This window comes from Ips typographus, linkage group LG6 (assembly GCF_016097725.1).
Source record: "Ips typographus isolate SLU linkage group LG6, UJ_Ityp_2.0, whole genome shotgun sequence".
In the NCBI taxonomy this organism is placed as follows: Eukaryota; Metazoa; Arthropoda; class Insecta; order Coleoptera; family Curculionidae; genus Ips; species Ips typographus.
In genome coordinates this window covers 10802307-10815737 of record NC_138427.1, presented here as the reverse complement: position 1 = coordinate 10815737, position 13431 = coordinate 10802307, and the positions used below count along the sequence as shown (strand labels likewise).

Below are 13431 nucleotides of genomic sequence, written 5' to 3'. Positions count from 1 at the left end.
GTCGCTTAAACTCAATAAAACACATTAACGACATTGTAATATTCAGTAAAGTTGTCAAACTAAACGTACAACTACATATACCCGCACATTACAGTTTAGGTTCATCTTCATCCTCAAGGTTACAATACAAAATCGAATAATTATTGGCTTAGCTGTATGTAGTATGGTAACAACGGCGCACACAACCTGCAGGCCACTGGTGAATTGCTTATCTGAAATTATCTAATAACAAAATATGATAAGTAACTCTACACAATCGGGAGCACTAAACACTGAATAAGTTTATATGTACTTTAAGGACGCCTAAAGTAAACTTGGAAAACATGACGAAAGCTACAAAATATGTTCTCGTAAAGCGGTTTGAAGGATTTCCTGTTCAGACTGACTTGGAATTGCAGGAAGAAGAACTTCCACCACTTAGAGATGGCGGTAAGTACAACTTTAAACGTTTTTTTATGTAACGGCCATCACGAAAGTGTTTGATTTCTGTCAAGAAATTAGGTAGTTCGCCGAGACGAACTGAACTTTATCTCGAGACAAGCAAATCATATTATTCATTACTAAAAACAGAATAAAAGGTACTATTTGGTGAAAAAAATCAAATTTTCAGTTTTTTTCGGATACATTCGGAAGTACTCGGAAAATCAAAATTTTTAAAACTGCATTTGGCTGAGCTTTAAATTGCGCAACTTTGCCCCGGTTTAAACTTTCTCATATCTCTTATAGTTTTCGAAATTCCAAATGGTGAGGGTCAAATTTGAATTACCCTGTATAGCAATGACCGCTATTGTCAATTTTACATTACCAAGGCTGAAACCTATATGATATTTTGATTCTATCAATTCCTATTGTCCTTTTTCTGTCAGCAAATTTCCTCTAAAATATGTCATTTTCAGAGTTTTTGGCTGAAGCCGTTTACCTTAGCGTGGACCCGTACCAACGAAAATACGTTAACAATTTTCCCCTCAATGCTACAATGGTAGGAACTCAAGTAGCACGGTAATTACCATCTTTAAGTTTATATGTATATGTCTATACCTATATTAGTATCTATAGAGATAATGCTAATTCCCGCACTTGTTAAGAAAGTAACTATAATGCGTTTGCGGTATGTTGGTTTTACGTTTCTATCTTAAGTAAGTATTACAGAATAGTGAAGAGCAAAAACCCAAATTTTTCAATTGGAAAATACGTGGCAGCCCAGTTTGGTTGGAGAACGCACACCATCTCCAATGGTACTCCTTCTCCCAGTGGTGTGCCAGTTTTACTGGTGCCTGATTTGCATGGCCTGCCCTTGTCTTTAGCAATTGGAATGTTAGGAATGCCCGGGTAATAGTTTGCGATATAAAATTTAATTTACTGTCACTTTAATCTTTCAATCTCCGTAGCAATTCCGCTTATTTTGGACTCCAAGACATTTTACACCCGAAAGCTGGAGAGATCCTGGTGGTCAGTGGAGCAGCAGGAGCTGTAGGAAGTCACGTTAGCCAAATTGCAAAAATCAAAGGCAACTACCTACTAAAACTTAAATCTGAGCAGAATGTTAATAATTATTCTGGTTATTTTTATATAAGGAGGATGTTAATGTGCATCACATATTACAGACATAGAGGGTTTACTAAATCTCCGAAAATGATGAAAAAAAATCTGAAACAGTATATTTTACAGTTCGAAATCATCAAAATAATTTAAACAATTCTTATGCTTAGGAAATGCTGTTTTTTGTATTAATATAATTAAATATGAAGTTGGAAACGAGACACACTTGTGGACATTTTGATAATTAGTTGTTTTTCATCGTTTATTGAGATGAATATACCTTCAAAATTTGTAACAAGTTTACGTTATACATTACAATTTAATACTCTGTACAGGTTTGAAAGTAATTGGTATAGCCGGCTCGGATGAAAAAGGACAGTGGCTGACCAAAGAATTAGGTTTGGACCATTTTATAAACTACAAAAATCAAGACGTTGCTACAGAGTTGCAAACTATTGCTCCAGAAGGTGTAGACTTATATTTCGACAATGTAACTTACATAAAAAAGTGTAAATTTCAAATCAAAAATCAAAAAAATATGTCAACTTTCAGGTGGGTGGTGAAGTCACAATAGCAGTACTGAACAATATGAAAACGTTTGGCCGAATTAGTGCCTGCGGATCTATATCGAGTTACAACGATGCAGTAGCTAAAAGTATTATTAAAATCCCCAATAATTCGGCTATACCGAAAAACAAACAAAATTAGGATGAGGTCGTCACAAATTTTTCCCATCAATATAGACGATAATAACTATAGGTACTAATATAACTTGCATGAAAATTATTTTCATTTGACTGTAATTGGATTATTGGTAGCAATGAGCGTATATCGCTAAATACAACACTTGATTCTACTGGTTCTTAGTTAGAAAAAAGTCAAATTAAATTTTTTGTAAGATTTCAATGCTAATTTTAGAGTTTTAACGTCAGAATTAAAAATGAATTTACACGTTGGCAAGAATGCAATTTGTGCTGACATAACGTCCTTGTAATTTTGTTTGACTTTCGCTATACAAATTGTATACCTATACTAAGTTTAGTAATTTTAGTTGAGCCTATTCAACGTCCCTTTATAACTAAACAGTTGAAACTGCAAGGTTTTCAAAATGTGGCCTATAGGAATCGGTGGAGCGAGTCGTTTCAGCAGAATCTAGAGTGGATTAAACAAGGAAAGTTAAAATACAAAGAAACTGTCACTGAGGGATTTGCCAACATGTTTGAAGCCTTTACTGACATGCTTAGAGGTGGCAATATTGGGAAAGCAATAGTTAAAGTGTAATATTTATTATTTTAATAAAAACATATTTTCTTGCTTCGATTCGAAATGTTATAAAAACCAAAGTAAGCCATAATGTTAACTAAGAAAAGTTGTATTGACTAGATGGTGGCTCGAAACCTTTTACCACAGCTTTTAGTAATATCCAAAAAGTCTCCGGTGTTTTTCTAACTTTGTTTCGGAAAGTACTAAAAAAAATGTACACCAACATATCACCAATATCTAATCGACTCTGTATACCCTGTGAATCCGAGACAACTTGTGTGAATGAATGACTTGCTATATTTACAGCAAGTCATTCATGGCTGGTGACGTATCACGTATCTGAGAGTGGAAACGCGAACATCACTTATACAGAGTGTCCCAACTTTACATCGGAAAAATGCAGCAGAACATAAAGAAGTAAGGAGAAATCGTATACAAACAATGTTTTGTTTTCGATGTACAAATACAAAAGTAGTAATACAAATTTGGAAAAGTTCGGTTTTGTCCCGAATTTAAACAAACTAAATGAAGATGAAGTTAAAATTAAGATTTTTTCTAGTTTCTGTGTGTTCTACCATCTCGATGTATTCACCGGATTAAAACTTGGGACACCTTACGATATACGATCAGCGATAACAAAGTTGGCTTTACTTACGAACTAAACACAAGTAGTCAATAGAATGATTAGCTTATAGTTGGATTGAAACATCTTAGTGGTTTAGACGCGTTTTTCTTTGAATAAAGGTATATTTTGTCATGGTTGTGGCCAGAAAGTATCTGCTTGTACGAAAATCTGAAGGTTTACCTAAACCCTCAGACTTTAAGTTAGTGGAAGAGGAGCTACCTCCTCTTAAAGAAAATGGTAAGTTAATTATAGGCTAAATTTAGATAACAATTTGCTTGAAAAATTATAATTACTTTGATTGTTTTATAATGGAAAATGCTGATGAAATGAATGACAAAAAAAAGCGTCTCAGTGTCCTAAATCTCTCGTGAATTTTAAGAATCCATATCTTTTTAGATTATAGTATTTCGAGCAGCACAGACACAAAACTTTATATTATAATAATATTCAATAATTAGACATACACAAAGAAGCTTAAATGACAGAATAACTTCAAGTAACGGATCCTATTTCTTTTGCCTGTAAATCTATACAGAATAAAAAATATTACAATATGTCTTTATTCTATTCTTCACTTAATTATAATCAAAATTTCTCTAGAATACCTTGTGGAAGCAGTTTTTCTAAGCGTAGACCCTTATATGAGAGCATACATGCCACGTTTACCTCTGAATTCGACCATGATAGGTGGACAAGTGGCAAAGTGAGTCTTGTATAGTTGACTTTTTATAGTTCTACGAATGATAATTTTTTTACAGGATAGTCGAGTCGAGAAATCCTAAGTTTCCAGTAGGCAAATACGTGGTCGGTAATTTTGGTTGGAGAACTCACACCATTATCATCGGAGACAATGATCAAAAAAATCCGTCGTCCCATACGATAATATTGCCCGATTTGGAAAACTTATCGCCTTCTTTAGGGGTTGGAGTTTTAGGAATGCCAGGGTAAATAAGAAAAAAACCTTAAATACATATGCAACAGTCTAGTAGAAGCAAGAAAAAAGCCGAATTTGAGCAATTTGTAGACTTTTCAATAAACATTTATATTGCTTTTTTCTCCTATTATAGACAGAAATATACAGCAAATCATTTTTAACGACAAACATTATGTTTTCTTATTAACTACATTTAGCAAACAAGCAAACAGGAAGGAATGAATGACTGTCCTAGATAAAATAAAAAAAATTTGTGCTTTGCTAGTTCCTGTATCACTTAAAATTGTAACAAACTGACTTTTGGACTGTAAAAAGGTTTATTCTAATAGGAATACAGCTTACTTTGGATTTTTGGAGATATGCAAACCAAAAGCCGACGAAACCGTCGTCGTGTCGGGAGCAGCAGGAGCCGTGGGGTCTCATGTTGGGCAAATTGCAAAAATTAAAGGTTTAATACCATTTTGTACTTACTTAATTGTTTTTATTAATATTAATTTCAGGTTGCAAAGTAATTGGTATTGCTGGCTCTGATTCAAAAGGAAAATGGCTTACAGAAGAGCTGGGTTTTGACTATTTTATCAACTACAAAACTCAAAACGTAGAGGAAGAACTGAAAAAATTAGCTCCTGGAGGAGTAGACTGTTACTTTGATAATGTAAATTTTAAAAATGACATGTGTAAGCAGTTTTTTTTAAGGAAAAAGTTACTATTATAGGTAGGAGGCGAACTTAGCACCACCGTACTTAACCAAATGAATGTCCGTGGACGGGCTTCTATTTGCGGTTGCATATCTTCCTACAACCACATCACACCTCCAAAAGGTGAATTATAAAAACCCAAAGTTATTGGGACTATTGAATAAAAAAAAAGTATTACCCTTCAAGTCTAAAGTTGAAAAGAAAAAGCTAAGAATTACTCAGTTTATATTGAATTATCGCTTAAATATGAAGGAAACACAAGATTATATTTTTGTTATACAATACGCTCAATACAAGTACTTTATTTAAATATTAAAACTTTTACAGTCACATCGCCCCAATACGCCATCGTAGCCAAGCAACTTATGTTGGAAGGGTTTATGGTATATCGTTGGATTGATAGATGGATGGAAGGCATTTTGCAGAACTTGGAATGGATCAAGCAGGGAAATCTTAAGTACAAGGAAACTGTTACTGAAGGTTTTGATAACATGTTCAACGCTTTCGTTGATATGTTACAAGGCGGAAACGTTGGCAAGGCTGTCGTTAAAGTTTAAAAAATATTCTTGAGTGATTTTTAATAAAAATTTGTGTTTCAATGCAATCTCTACATAAAATCTGAATTTGCAATATTATAACGTTTAATGTTGAATGAACAAAACGGTTGCATGTTCCTATCTTACTTTTCTGAGTCCTACGAGTATATTATGAGTTCATTTTCAAAGACGTACCAATGTAATAGACAGGTCAATGTTTTGAATGTGACAAAAGAAGCATACGTCACATTGATCTGTCTATTACGTTGTTACGTCAACCAATTTTTGTTTGATACTTCGCATGATTAGTCCTGGTCATATTTTTCCCTAATGCCAGACAAGTTGTGGAATGCTGTAAGCTCATCTTTATCAATAATGAAGCAGGAGTTAACTAGAATTACTAACTGCTGGTTGTTATTGATAAACGTTAGTTTACCTTTAACCTGCACATTATGATGTAATAAATCAACGATTTGGTTATGAATGTGGATTTCAGTGATTTTCTTCTCTAATTCTTCCTTTTGATTTTCTATAGCATTCAACAATATCCTGGTATTTTCAGATATATGCTCTTCAGGTGGATCATCCTCTGTGTCTACTGGTTCAGTCAGATCAGGATTATTATCAAGCCGACACATCACCTCGCTGCCCCCATCTTCGATAATAATAAAATTATGGTTATGCTTTTTAAAAATACTCCTTATTCTGCCGCACGTGATGATATTCACAATAGGTAAGTAGTCTTCTGGCGATAAAGAGGGTGTTTTGCCTATATTCCTATAGCACACCCTAATTTCTCGCATTTCCTTGTCTGCTGTTTTGTCTTTGGTGTAAAAATATTCTGATTTCAATTGTAGAATGACATTTAACCTCAAACAATGTAGCTTTTTCAGCTGATTTTCACTGAACTTCATTTTCATTTGTTCTTGTATTTCGGAAATTAATTCATTTATAAGATGCATATCCATGATTGGCTGGTCCTTGGAGTCCATCTCACTCCTGAAAAGTACAAAAATAGGCAACTTATATACAGTGGCCGCTGGCCGCATTCCTTTACAAGCTTCATGGAGGGAGCAGAGCTTTTTTGACGTCACGATGGCGTAATTTGGCAAAACCATAATTTTACCAATTGTCAAATTACGTCATTGTGACGTCAACAAAGCTCTGCTCGCTCCATCGAGCGTGAAAACGAATGCGGCCAGTGTGTCTACCTAGATGTGACAACAAATGAATAATTCAATCTAAAGCGGCCCTCACACGACCAGTATTATTGTCAGTGGCTCAGACATATACCTACTTGACATAGAGGTGAATATTTTGGGTTTTACTTAAGGCAAGCTGAATATGTGTGTGTTCCGGCCTGTAAGAACCACCTCATCAGGAGCTAGAAACTAGAAACAAAAAGTAAAAAATAAACCAGTAAATAAAGGCAAAGCCTACCTTACCTACCTTACAGTAAAATATTGTCTGTTTTTCTATATGTCTTTCCTCAAATCTATCTATAATCATTGTCTATAAGTATCTGGATCAGGATATCAGGAATAAAAAACGTTTCTTACTGCATATATATATCCTGTAATTCCTGTAGCCTGCAGTGACAAGTGACATGATAATTGACAAATAAGAATTGACAACCTTACATAACCTATAACTCTCTAGTCTCTGTCTCCCTTTATGGGGCAATTTGCCAAACGATTGGCTGGATGCTGTTATAATAGAGGCCATTGAAAATCTCAAACAGAACACTAGAACAGAAATTTAAAACCCTAACCTATATTTTATTTTACACTTTACTCACTAGTCACTTTAGCAGCTATTAAGTTTTGGCCAAACGAAATAAATGTCATTTCCTGCATTTTAGGATAATTTTTTTCTAGAAATAAAAACAATAAAGAAAAAAGAGTAAAACTACTAAATTTAGAGGTCAGATTGGCATTACACAATTATCAAACATACAAACATCAGTCAAGTTTGATTTGAAGTTGCCCTATGTAGGTATAATCAAAGACAATAATCATAATTGAGTAGTTTGGGTATTTAAAAAAAAAGCTTGCCTCTCAAAACTAAAGATGCAGTATGCTGAGGAAAATGAGACTCTTAAGGATAAAAGTCCCTGCGCGGGTGTCAGGGCTGACCTTAAAATGTGCCTTCTTAAAAGTGAATGTTGTCAACTTGTAAGTGATTCAACAAAATGTAACTATTTTATGTTAAATTTTGGATTTTCAGCAACAAAAAACACCTAGAGAATGTTTGAAACTAAATGATGGAACTGTTCCATCTGAATGTTATGCTTTAAGAAACACATTCTTTGAATGTAAAAGGTCCTTGGTAAGTTTAATCAACAGTGTGATTTTTTAGTTTTAAGTTGTAATAACTGTACAGAATGTGTTTTTTTTTTCAGCTTGACGCCCGGCAAAGATTTAGAGGAAGGAAAGGGTATTAAGAAGGCCTTTTAGTATATTGTAGGTGCAGGTTAAAAAATTAAAATGTTTCTTAGTTTTATTAAAAAGTCAAAATCAATAAGTATAAGGGGGTGTTTCTTAATAATAATACCTTTTAAACAATTTAAAAAGGCTCTCTTATGGCTATTTTTCACTACCATTCATCAATCTTTGCTCTTTTTGGGGAAGAAACATAAATGCAAACCATCCCATACAGGAAGCACTGTAAGAAAATCATCACTAAAAATCAAATTAAACATTTTCCAAAGTTAGGATAGGAAAATACTTCCTTTTACATTTTTTCCAGGGATTGAAGATCACTGTCACCACATGTTTTGAGCTTTATTTTTAGTTTTAGAAGAAAACTTTCCACACGAAAGTGATAGATACGAAAGTCTACTATATTTCTAGATACATTTTATCTATAAAAGCTTCATTTTATCTTTTACAGCTTGTAATGGGGTGGTCTAAATTCAATCAATAACCCTGTACAAAGTTATAATACACTTTTGTAAAACTCATACAAAAATCATTTATAACAGAAAAGGTGACTTTTTCTAACTGCTACATAAATAAAAAAGCTTGAAGCAACTTAATATGACAGGAAAAATATATTTAAAAAAATTGTGCACAATAGAAAAAAAATTGGATCAAGATTCCGGCAATTGTCGAGATCATCCGAAAATAAAACTCTAGTTCATTTTTAACAACCTTAAAAATATACTGTGATAGTAAGAAGTTATGGCAATAATAATTCAGTGTGTCTCAAAAATTTGTGAATAATAAATTAAAAAAACCCCTCTTAAAATTAAACATTAATCCGCTTTTTAGTACCAGGATTAAATTGGCAATTCTGAATGTTTGCAACAACGATCTAATAATCATACAAAACAATTCATAGAGTTTTACTAATCAGTTTCTGCTAATATAACTAAACCATAACTAAGACAATCATTTGAATAAATCATACAAACCAGAAGTTGCAAAACTAATAAACAAGTTAAAACACATTCTAATTATTTCTCTCTCTAAATGGCGAACCTCTAAACGGAGATGCTCTATTAGGACTCTCAACGAAAGAGCGATTGGGACTCCCAAGGTTTTCTTTGTCTTTGGAAGCAATTTTGTATTTTTTCAACTTTTGGTCATCAAGCTACAAAAATTATATTAAAATCAATACTGTACGCTCCCTTTGGGTACTCACCTTATTTTTATAAAACATGTTTTCACTTTCTAGCACCTCCTTCTCCTTTTGCAGCTTCTCAAACTCCTCCTGAATTTTCAGTAAATAATCCACTTTCTTAAGAGCTTCAGCTAACTTATACTTATTTTCCACGTTTTCCATTTCCAAATGTTCAAACTCTTGCAATAAAGCATCATACTTGCCACTAATTTCAATATACTTTTTCCTAGTTTGAGAACTTTCTTTAGATTCCGCTTCAAACTCTTCTGCCTTTGATTTATAATAAATACATTTATCTTTGAGGTCATCGTTCATTACTTCTAATTCATTCAATCGCTCGTTCACTTTTATTATCTCTGCATCTTTGTCACTTAAAGATTTTATGATACCACTATTTTTGGCTTCCAGTTCCTTCATTTGGCTTGTCCATGATTTTTCCTGAGCTTTGTAGCAATCAATCACTTCTTCCAAGGTTTTGGTCTTGACAGTATAGTATTCTTCAGTTTTTTCAACTTCCATGTTGATGTGTTTGATTACTTCAATATTGGAGTTAAGTTGATCCATAATTTGCTGCTTGAGTTCCTGTTCTTCATTGATCTGCAACCAAAGTTTTACTTATCCACTTGTAATGAATGAACTATAGGGTGCCACATATATTTATATAGAAATTGAGAATCTTAAAAACCATAGCAGATACAGTGTAGTGCGAGTACCTACTTTCAAAGATATCATCAAAAAGGGTAGATTCAGAAATTAGTGCGTGGAAAATAACATAAAAAAAAGGTTCGTGACGTCATTTGATAGTTTCTCACATGATTAGTCTGTTTAAAAGTTGAAATAGTTTTGTTATTTCCGCTATAAGTCGCAAAACTGAACTCTTTAAATTTAATTTAAAATTTAAAACGAACATGAAATAAATAAAAATTTGAATCTCTTATACTTAACTACTAATCTCTAGAACCCTGTATATAGTTCTCACCTTGGCTGAATAACTTTTTACTTCATTTTCATAAAATTTTACTTTATCCAATAGATCTTTCCTTAAAGATTCGATTGCTTCTTCATTTAACTTTATAGAAGATTCGTACTGCAGCTCCAGGTCTTCACTTTGTTTTCTAGCTTCATTTAAGTCGTTATTTAGCAGTAAACATCGAGTTTCATAATTGACCATTTTCTCTTCACACCTGTTGAAATTAGTGTCATTTCAAGTTAATCTAACGAATTGCTCGGCTTACCTGGTTAATTCCTGTTTCAACTGTTCAACATCCCGATCGGAATCAATAAGTCGTCTTTTCAAAACATCAATAGTCACTTGTGAATTGCTAATGGTAATTTCGTAAGCTTTTACCTCCCCATTTAACTTGTGTAATTCTTCTTTCTGTTTGTTGATAACCTTATTTAAATCTACTATTTTTCGTTTCAGTTCAAGTTCTGTGTTTCCCAGGGATTTATCCAGAGTCTCCTGTTCATATTTTAAAGTGTTGTACTTTTTCTGTAATTTATCGTAACAAGAACGTGTCTCATCAAGGGCTATTTGAATTTCCTTTTTTTCGAGCTCACACTCTATGATACTGTATTCACTTATGGCTTGACATTCCTTCAAAATTGCTTCGTGTTCTGCTTCCTTATTTTCCAACTTTTCTTTCCAACTGTTTTCGACTTCTTCAATCTTTGTTGACAGCGTTTTGCTACAGTTTTCTTCAAGATCTTTAATTTTAATCTCATAATCCAAAACCAGCTGACCAAGACGATATTCAACCTCTTTTTCACACCTTTCCTTTTCGGATTTATATTTAAGATCTAATTCCCTTGTCTTAATGGACATTTCCTCTTCATGTTTTTGTAACTTGGTCATTGTCTGCAACATTTCAAATTCCAAGTCTTGTAATTCATTTTGTTGTTCTCTCTGTAATTGTTCTTTTTCTAGTCTTATATTTTCTAAATCTTGTTTGTACTGTTCGATTTCTTCAGTCAACTGATGGATATATTTAGTTTTGTTCTCACACTCTACGGTTTTTTCTTGGAGTGCATCCAGATCATGATTAAATATAGCCTTTGGTTTAATTTTCGTTGCCGATGTTACAGTCTTTGACTTCTTTGGTAAAATTGGCTAAAATAAATGTTTTTTTATGTATAGGTTTAAAAAATAAAATGGAAAAAAAAAAAATCAAAATCCACAAATAGTAAGTACATAGCCTGCAAACATGTGCTTAAAATATGTGCATTAAATGTCTTCATAGTTAACTGTACTTTTTGTTTAATTAATTTTATGTTTCTGAATGTATTTTAATTATATTGTATTTGACTTTGAAGATCTTTTTACTACTTGACAGGGCATTTGAAAAGCTGGAACATATGGGCCGCAATCTTTTTCGCGCTCCATGGAGCGAGCAGAGTTTTTTTGACGTCACAATGACGTAATTTGACAATTGGTCAAATTATGGTTTTGCCAAATTACGTCATCGTGACGTCAAAAACGCTCTGCTCGCTCCATGGAGCTTGAAAACTAATGTGCCATGGTTGGTTACAATTTACAATAACATTTATAAGACCTTATAATGAATAGTGAAATAGTAGTCCATTTTCACCAAGTAGAAACTTATATTGGGAATTGAGAGATTATTTGGTATTTATACTAATATAGCCCTCTTTATAGCAGTAGGTACTAAAAGGTAAAATATTATGTAGGTATACACTCAGACTTGTATTTACTGCCACTTTCACAAAAATAAATCCCAAAAGGCTAACTGTGTGATACTGTAATATAGTGGTAGTTATAAACACCTAGGTATATGTATGTATTATATGTTAAAAAATAAAAATCTCTCTAAAACATCCATCAAAAAGTTACAAGTAAGGTAATGAGGTGTGTGTGTGTGTGTATGAATATCCATAGAATCAATAAAGACTAAACAGGGGGGTAAAATAAGACAATTTTAATAAGTGAAATGGTGAGTTAGAAAAATGACTAGGTACCTAATAAACACTTACAGTTTTAAAATTTCCAGAAGCACTTTTTACAGAACTTCGTTCCGAATTGTCTGGACTGCTGGTTCCAGTGCAACTTCCAGGTTTTTTAATCTTTTCAAGTTTTTCTTTGGTGAGGTTAGTTATAGCAGGCGATGCAGTCTTGGCTAAAATTGTATTTGAAAAATCACATTACCCAACATTGGATGGTAGAGAAATTCATACTACTTAGGTATTGCTTAGATTGAATGTTTTAAATAAAAAAGTTATGTCACACAAAAGAGCTACTTACCCATTACATCGTTAAAACGTACGATTTTAGCTTTGCTAAAAGACATTATTAAGCACGGCTTAACTAAAAAACAATCCAAACAATATTATTAACAAGTAAACATAAGTAAATTATTAAAACTACACAACAATAACGCGATAAAAGGGTGCTTGTTACTTTCTCCTAAAGACTGAAGGTGCAAGGAACGACGTAACCGCCGTTTTTCAACTGACCGTTGGAAAATTTACACAACAATAAACTCTCCCACCCAATCAGAGAAACGGGAATAACTCAGACAGCTGACAAATAATTTTCTGTCCGGTGATTGGTTGGCGTTTTAAATGGGGGACGATAAGAAATCCCGCCAACTTACATTTTATTTGAGAGAGGTCCAAGATTCAAGGTTCAAGGACGGTAGTCCGTACTGACTGACGGTAGGTAGGTACTAACTACAACTGCTACTACCTACAGTCTACAGTACCTATTAGGTAAGGTAGACATAACGGTCAATAAGCCGATTGTATTTTGTTCAATGAATAAAAAAATATAGCAAGAAGGAGCAATAGCAATCAAAGAGGGGGACAGTATGGCGGCCGTAAACTGTCAGAAAATCAGTGACGATAATCAATCTGCTGTTGCCCACTATTCACAAATCCACTCGTCAATAATAATTCAACTAATTTAAGTTTGCCAAAATTAATCTTTAACGGACCGAAAAGCAAAACAAACAAAAACAACAAATCTTTGCGGTTTTTAGCTAACTTCACATACCACCAAATATAAACAAAACTGTTTTACGATTAACTTCGCAAGTTTCATTCCATTGCGCAGTAGGTGAATGTGGGGGACAATGATGGCGACTTCCGTCGTCCGCTACTTCGGCGGCGATGCAACTCGTGACGTCGCAGTCAAGTCTTGGGCACTTAATACTACTACGTTAATTTGACAGTTCAACGTCAACTTAGAGGTCACAT

General features: G+C 33.5%; 5 protein-coding genes across 18 annotated transcripts; 3 read left to right on the top strand and 2 right to left on the bottom strand.

Annotated features, from left to right (window-relative positions):
- Nucleotides 1-84: 84 nt before the first annotated feature.
- On the top strand, nucleotides 85-2859 carry LOC145730930 (prostaglandin reductase 1-like). Of its 2 annotated transcripts, XM_081982458.1 has the most exons (8): nucleotides 85-242; nucleotides 299-429; nucleotides 897-999; nucleotides 1150-1329; nucleotides 1389-1507; nucleotides 1875-2029; nucleotides 2092-2194; nucleotides 2582-2859. In XM_081982458.1, exons 2-8 carry the CDS (start codon nucleotides 324-326, stop codon nucleotides 2818-2820), a joined length of 1005 nt encoding a protein of 334 aa, XP_081838584.1. In that variant the 5' UTR covers nucleotides 85-242; nucleotides 299-323; the 3' UTR covers nucleotides 2821-2859. The 2 variants fall into 2 exon arrangements, with proteins under 2 accessions (XP_081838584.1, XP_081838585.1); XM_081982459.1 differs by having other exon boundaries at nucleotides 162-429; nucleotides 2591-2859.
- A 598-nt stretch (nucleotides 2860-3457) lies between these two features.
- LOC145730929 (prostaglandin reductase 1-like) lies at nucleotides 3458-5646 on the top strand. The gene is made up of 7 exons (XM_081982457.1): nucleotides 3458-3664; nucleotides 4028-4130; nucleotides 4186-4371; nucleotides 4691-4809; nucleotides 4862-5016; nucleotides 5077-5182; nucleotides 5387-5646. Exons 1-7 carry the CDS (start codon nucleotides 3559-3561, stop codon nucleotides 5614-5616), a joined length of 1005 nt encoding a protein of 334 aa, XP_081838583.1. The 5' UTR covers nucleotides 3458-3558; the 3' UTR covers nucleotides 5617-5646.
- LOC145730931 (uncharacterized) lies at nucleotides 5272-7252 on the bottom strand. Of its 12 annotated transcripts, XM_081982460.1 has the most exons (4): nucleotides 7236-7252; nucleotides 7045-7184; nucleotides 6889-6986; nucleotides 5272-6594 (listed from the first exon to the last, which is right to left on the bottom strand). In XM_081982460.1, exons 3-4 carry the CDS (start codon nucleotides 6897-6899, stop codon nucleotides 5901-5903), a joined length of 705 nt encoding a protein of 234 aa, XP_081838586.1. In that variant the 5' UTR covers nucleotides 6900-6986; nucleotides 7045-7184; nucleotides 7236-7252; the 3' UTR covers nucleotides 5272-5900. The 12 variants fall into 12 exon arrangements, with proteins under 12 accessions (XP_081838586.1, XP_081838587.1, XP_081838592.1 ...); XM_081982461.1 differs by lacking the exon at nucleotides 7236-7252 and having other exon boundaries at nucleotides 7041-7184; XM_081982466.1 differs by lacking the exon at nucleotides 7236-7252 and having other exon boundaries at nucleotides 6893-6986; nucleotides 7041-7184.
- A 33-nt stretch (nucleotides 7253-7285) lies between these two features.
- On the top strand, nucleotides 7286-8124 carry LOC145730933 (cytochrome c oxidase assembly factor 5). Its single transcript, XM_081982472.1, has 3 exons — nucleotides 7286-7769; nucleotides 7822-7923; nucleotides 7997-8124. The coding sequence occupies exons 1-3, from the start codon at nucleotides 7665-7667 to the stop codon at nucleotides 8036-8038; spliced, it is 249 nt and encodes an 82-aa protein (XP_081838598.1). The 5' UTR covers nucleotides 7286-7664; the 3' UTR covers nucleotides 8039-8124.
- A 504-nt stretch (nucleotides 8125-8628) lies between these two features.
- LOC145730925 (uncharacterized) lies at nucleotides 8629-13384 on the bottom strand. 2 transcript variants are annotated; one of them, XM_081982451.1, is made up of 7 exons: nucleotides 13229-13384; nucleotides 12479-12541; nucleotides 12211-12353; nucleotides 10455-11329; nucleotides 10199-10403; nucleotides 9241-9816; nucleotides 8629-9189 (listed from the first exon to the last, which is right to left on the bottom strand). In XM_081982451.1, the coding sequence occupies exons 2-7, from the start codon at nucleotides 12522-12524 to the stop codon at nucleotides 9049-9051; spliced, it is 1986 nt and encodes a 661-aa protein (XP_081838577.1). In that variant the 5' UTR covers nucleotides 12525-12541; nucleotides 13229-13384; the 3' UTR covers nucleotides 8629-9048. The 2 variants fall into 2 exon arrangements, with proteins under 2 accessions (XP_081838577.1, XP_081838576.1); XM_081982450.1 differs by lacking the exon at nucleotides 13229-13384 and adding an exon at nucleotides 12831-12923.
- Nucleotides 13385-13431: the final 47 nt, after the last annotated feature.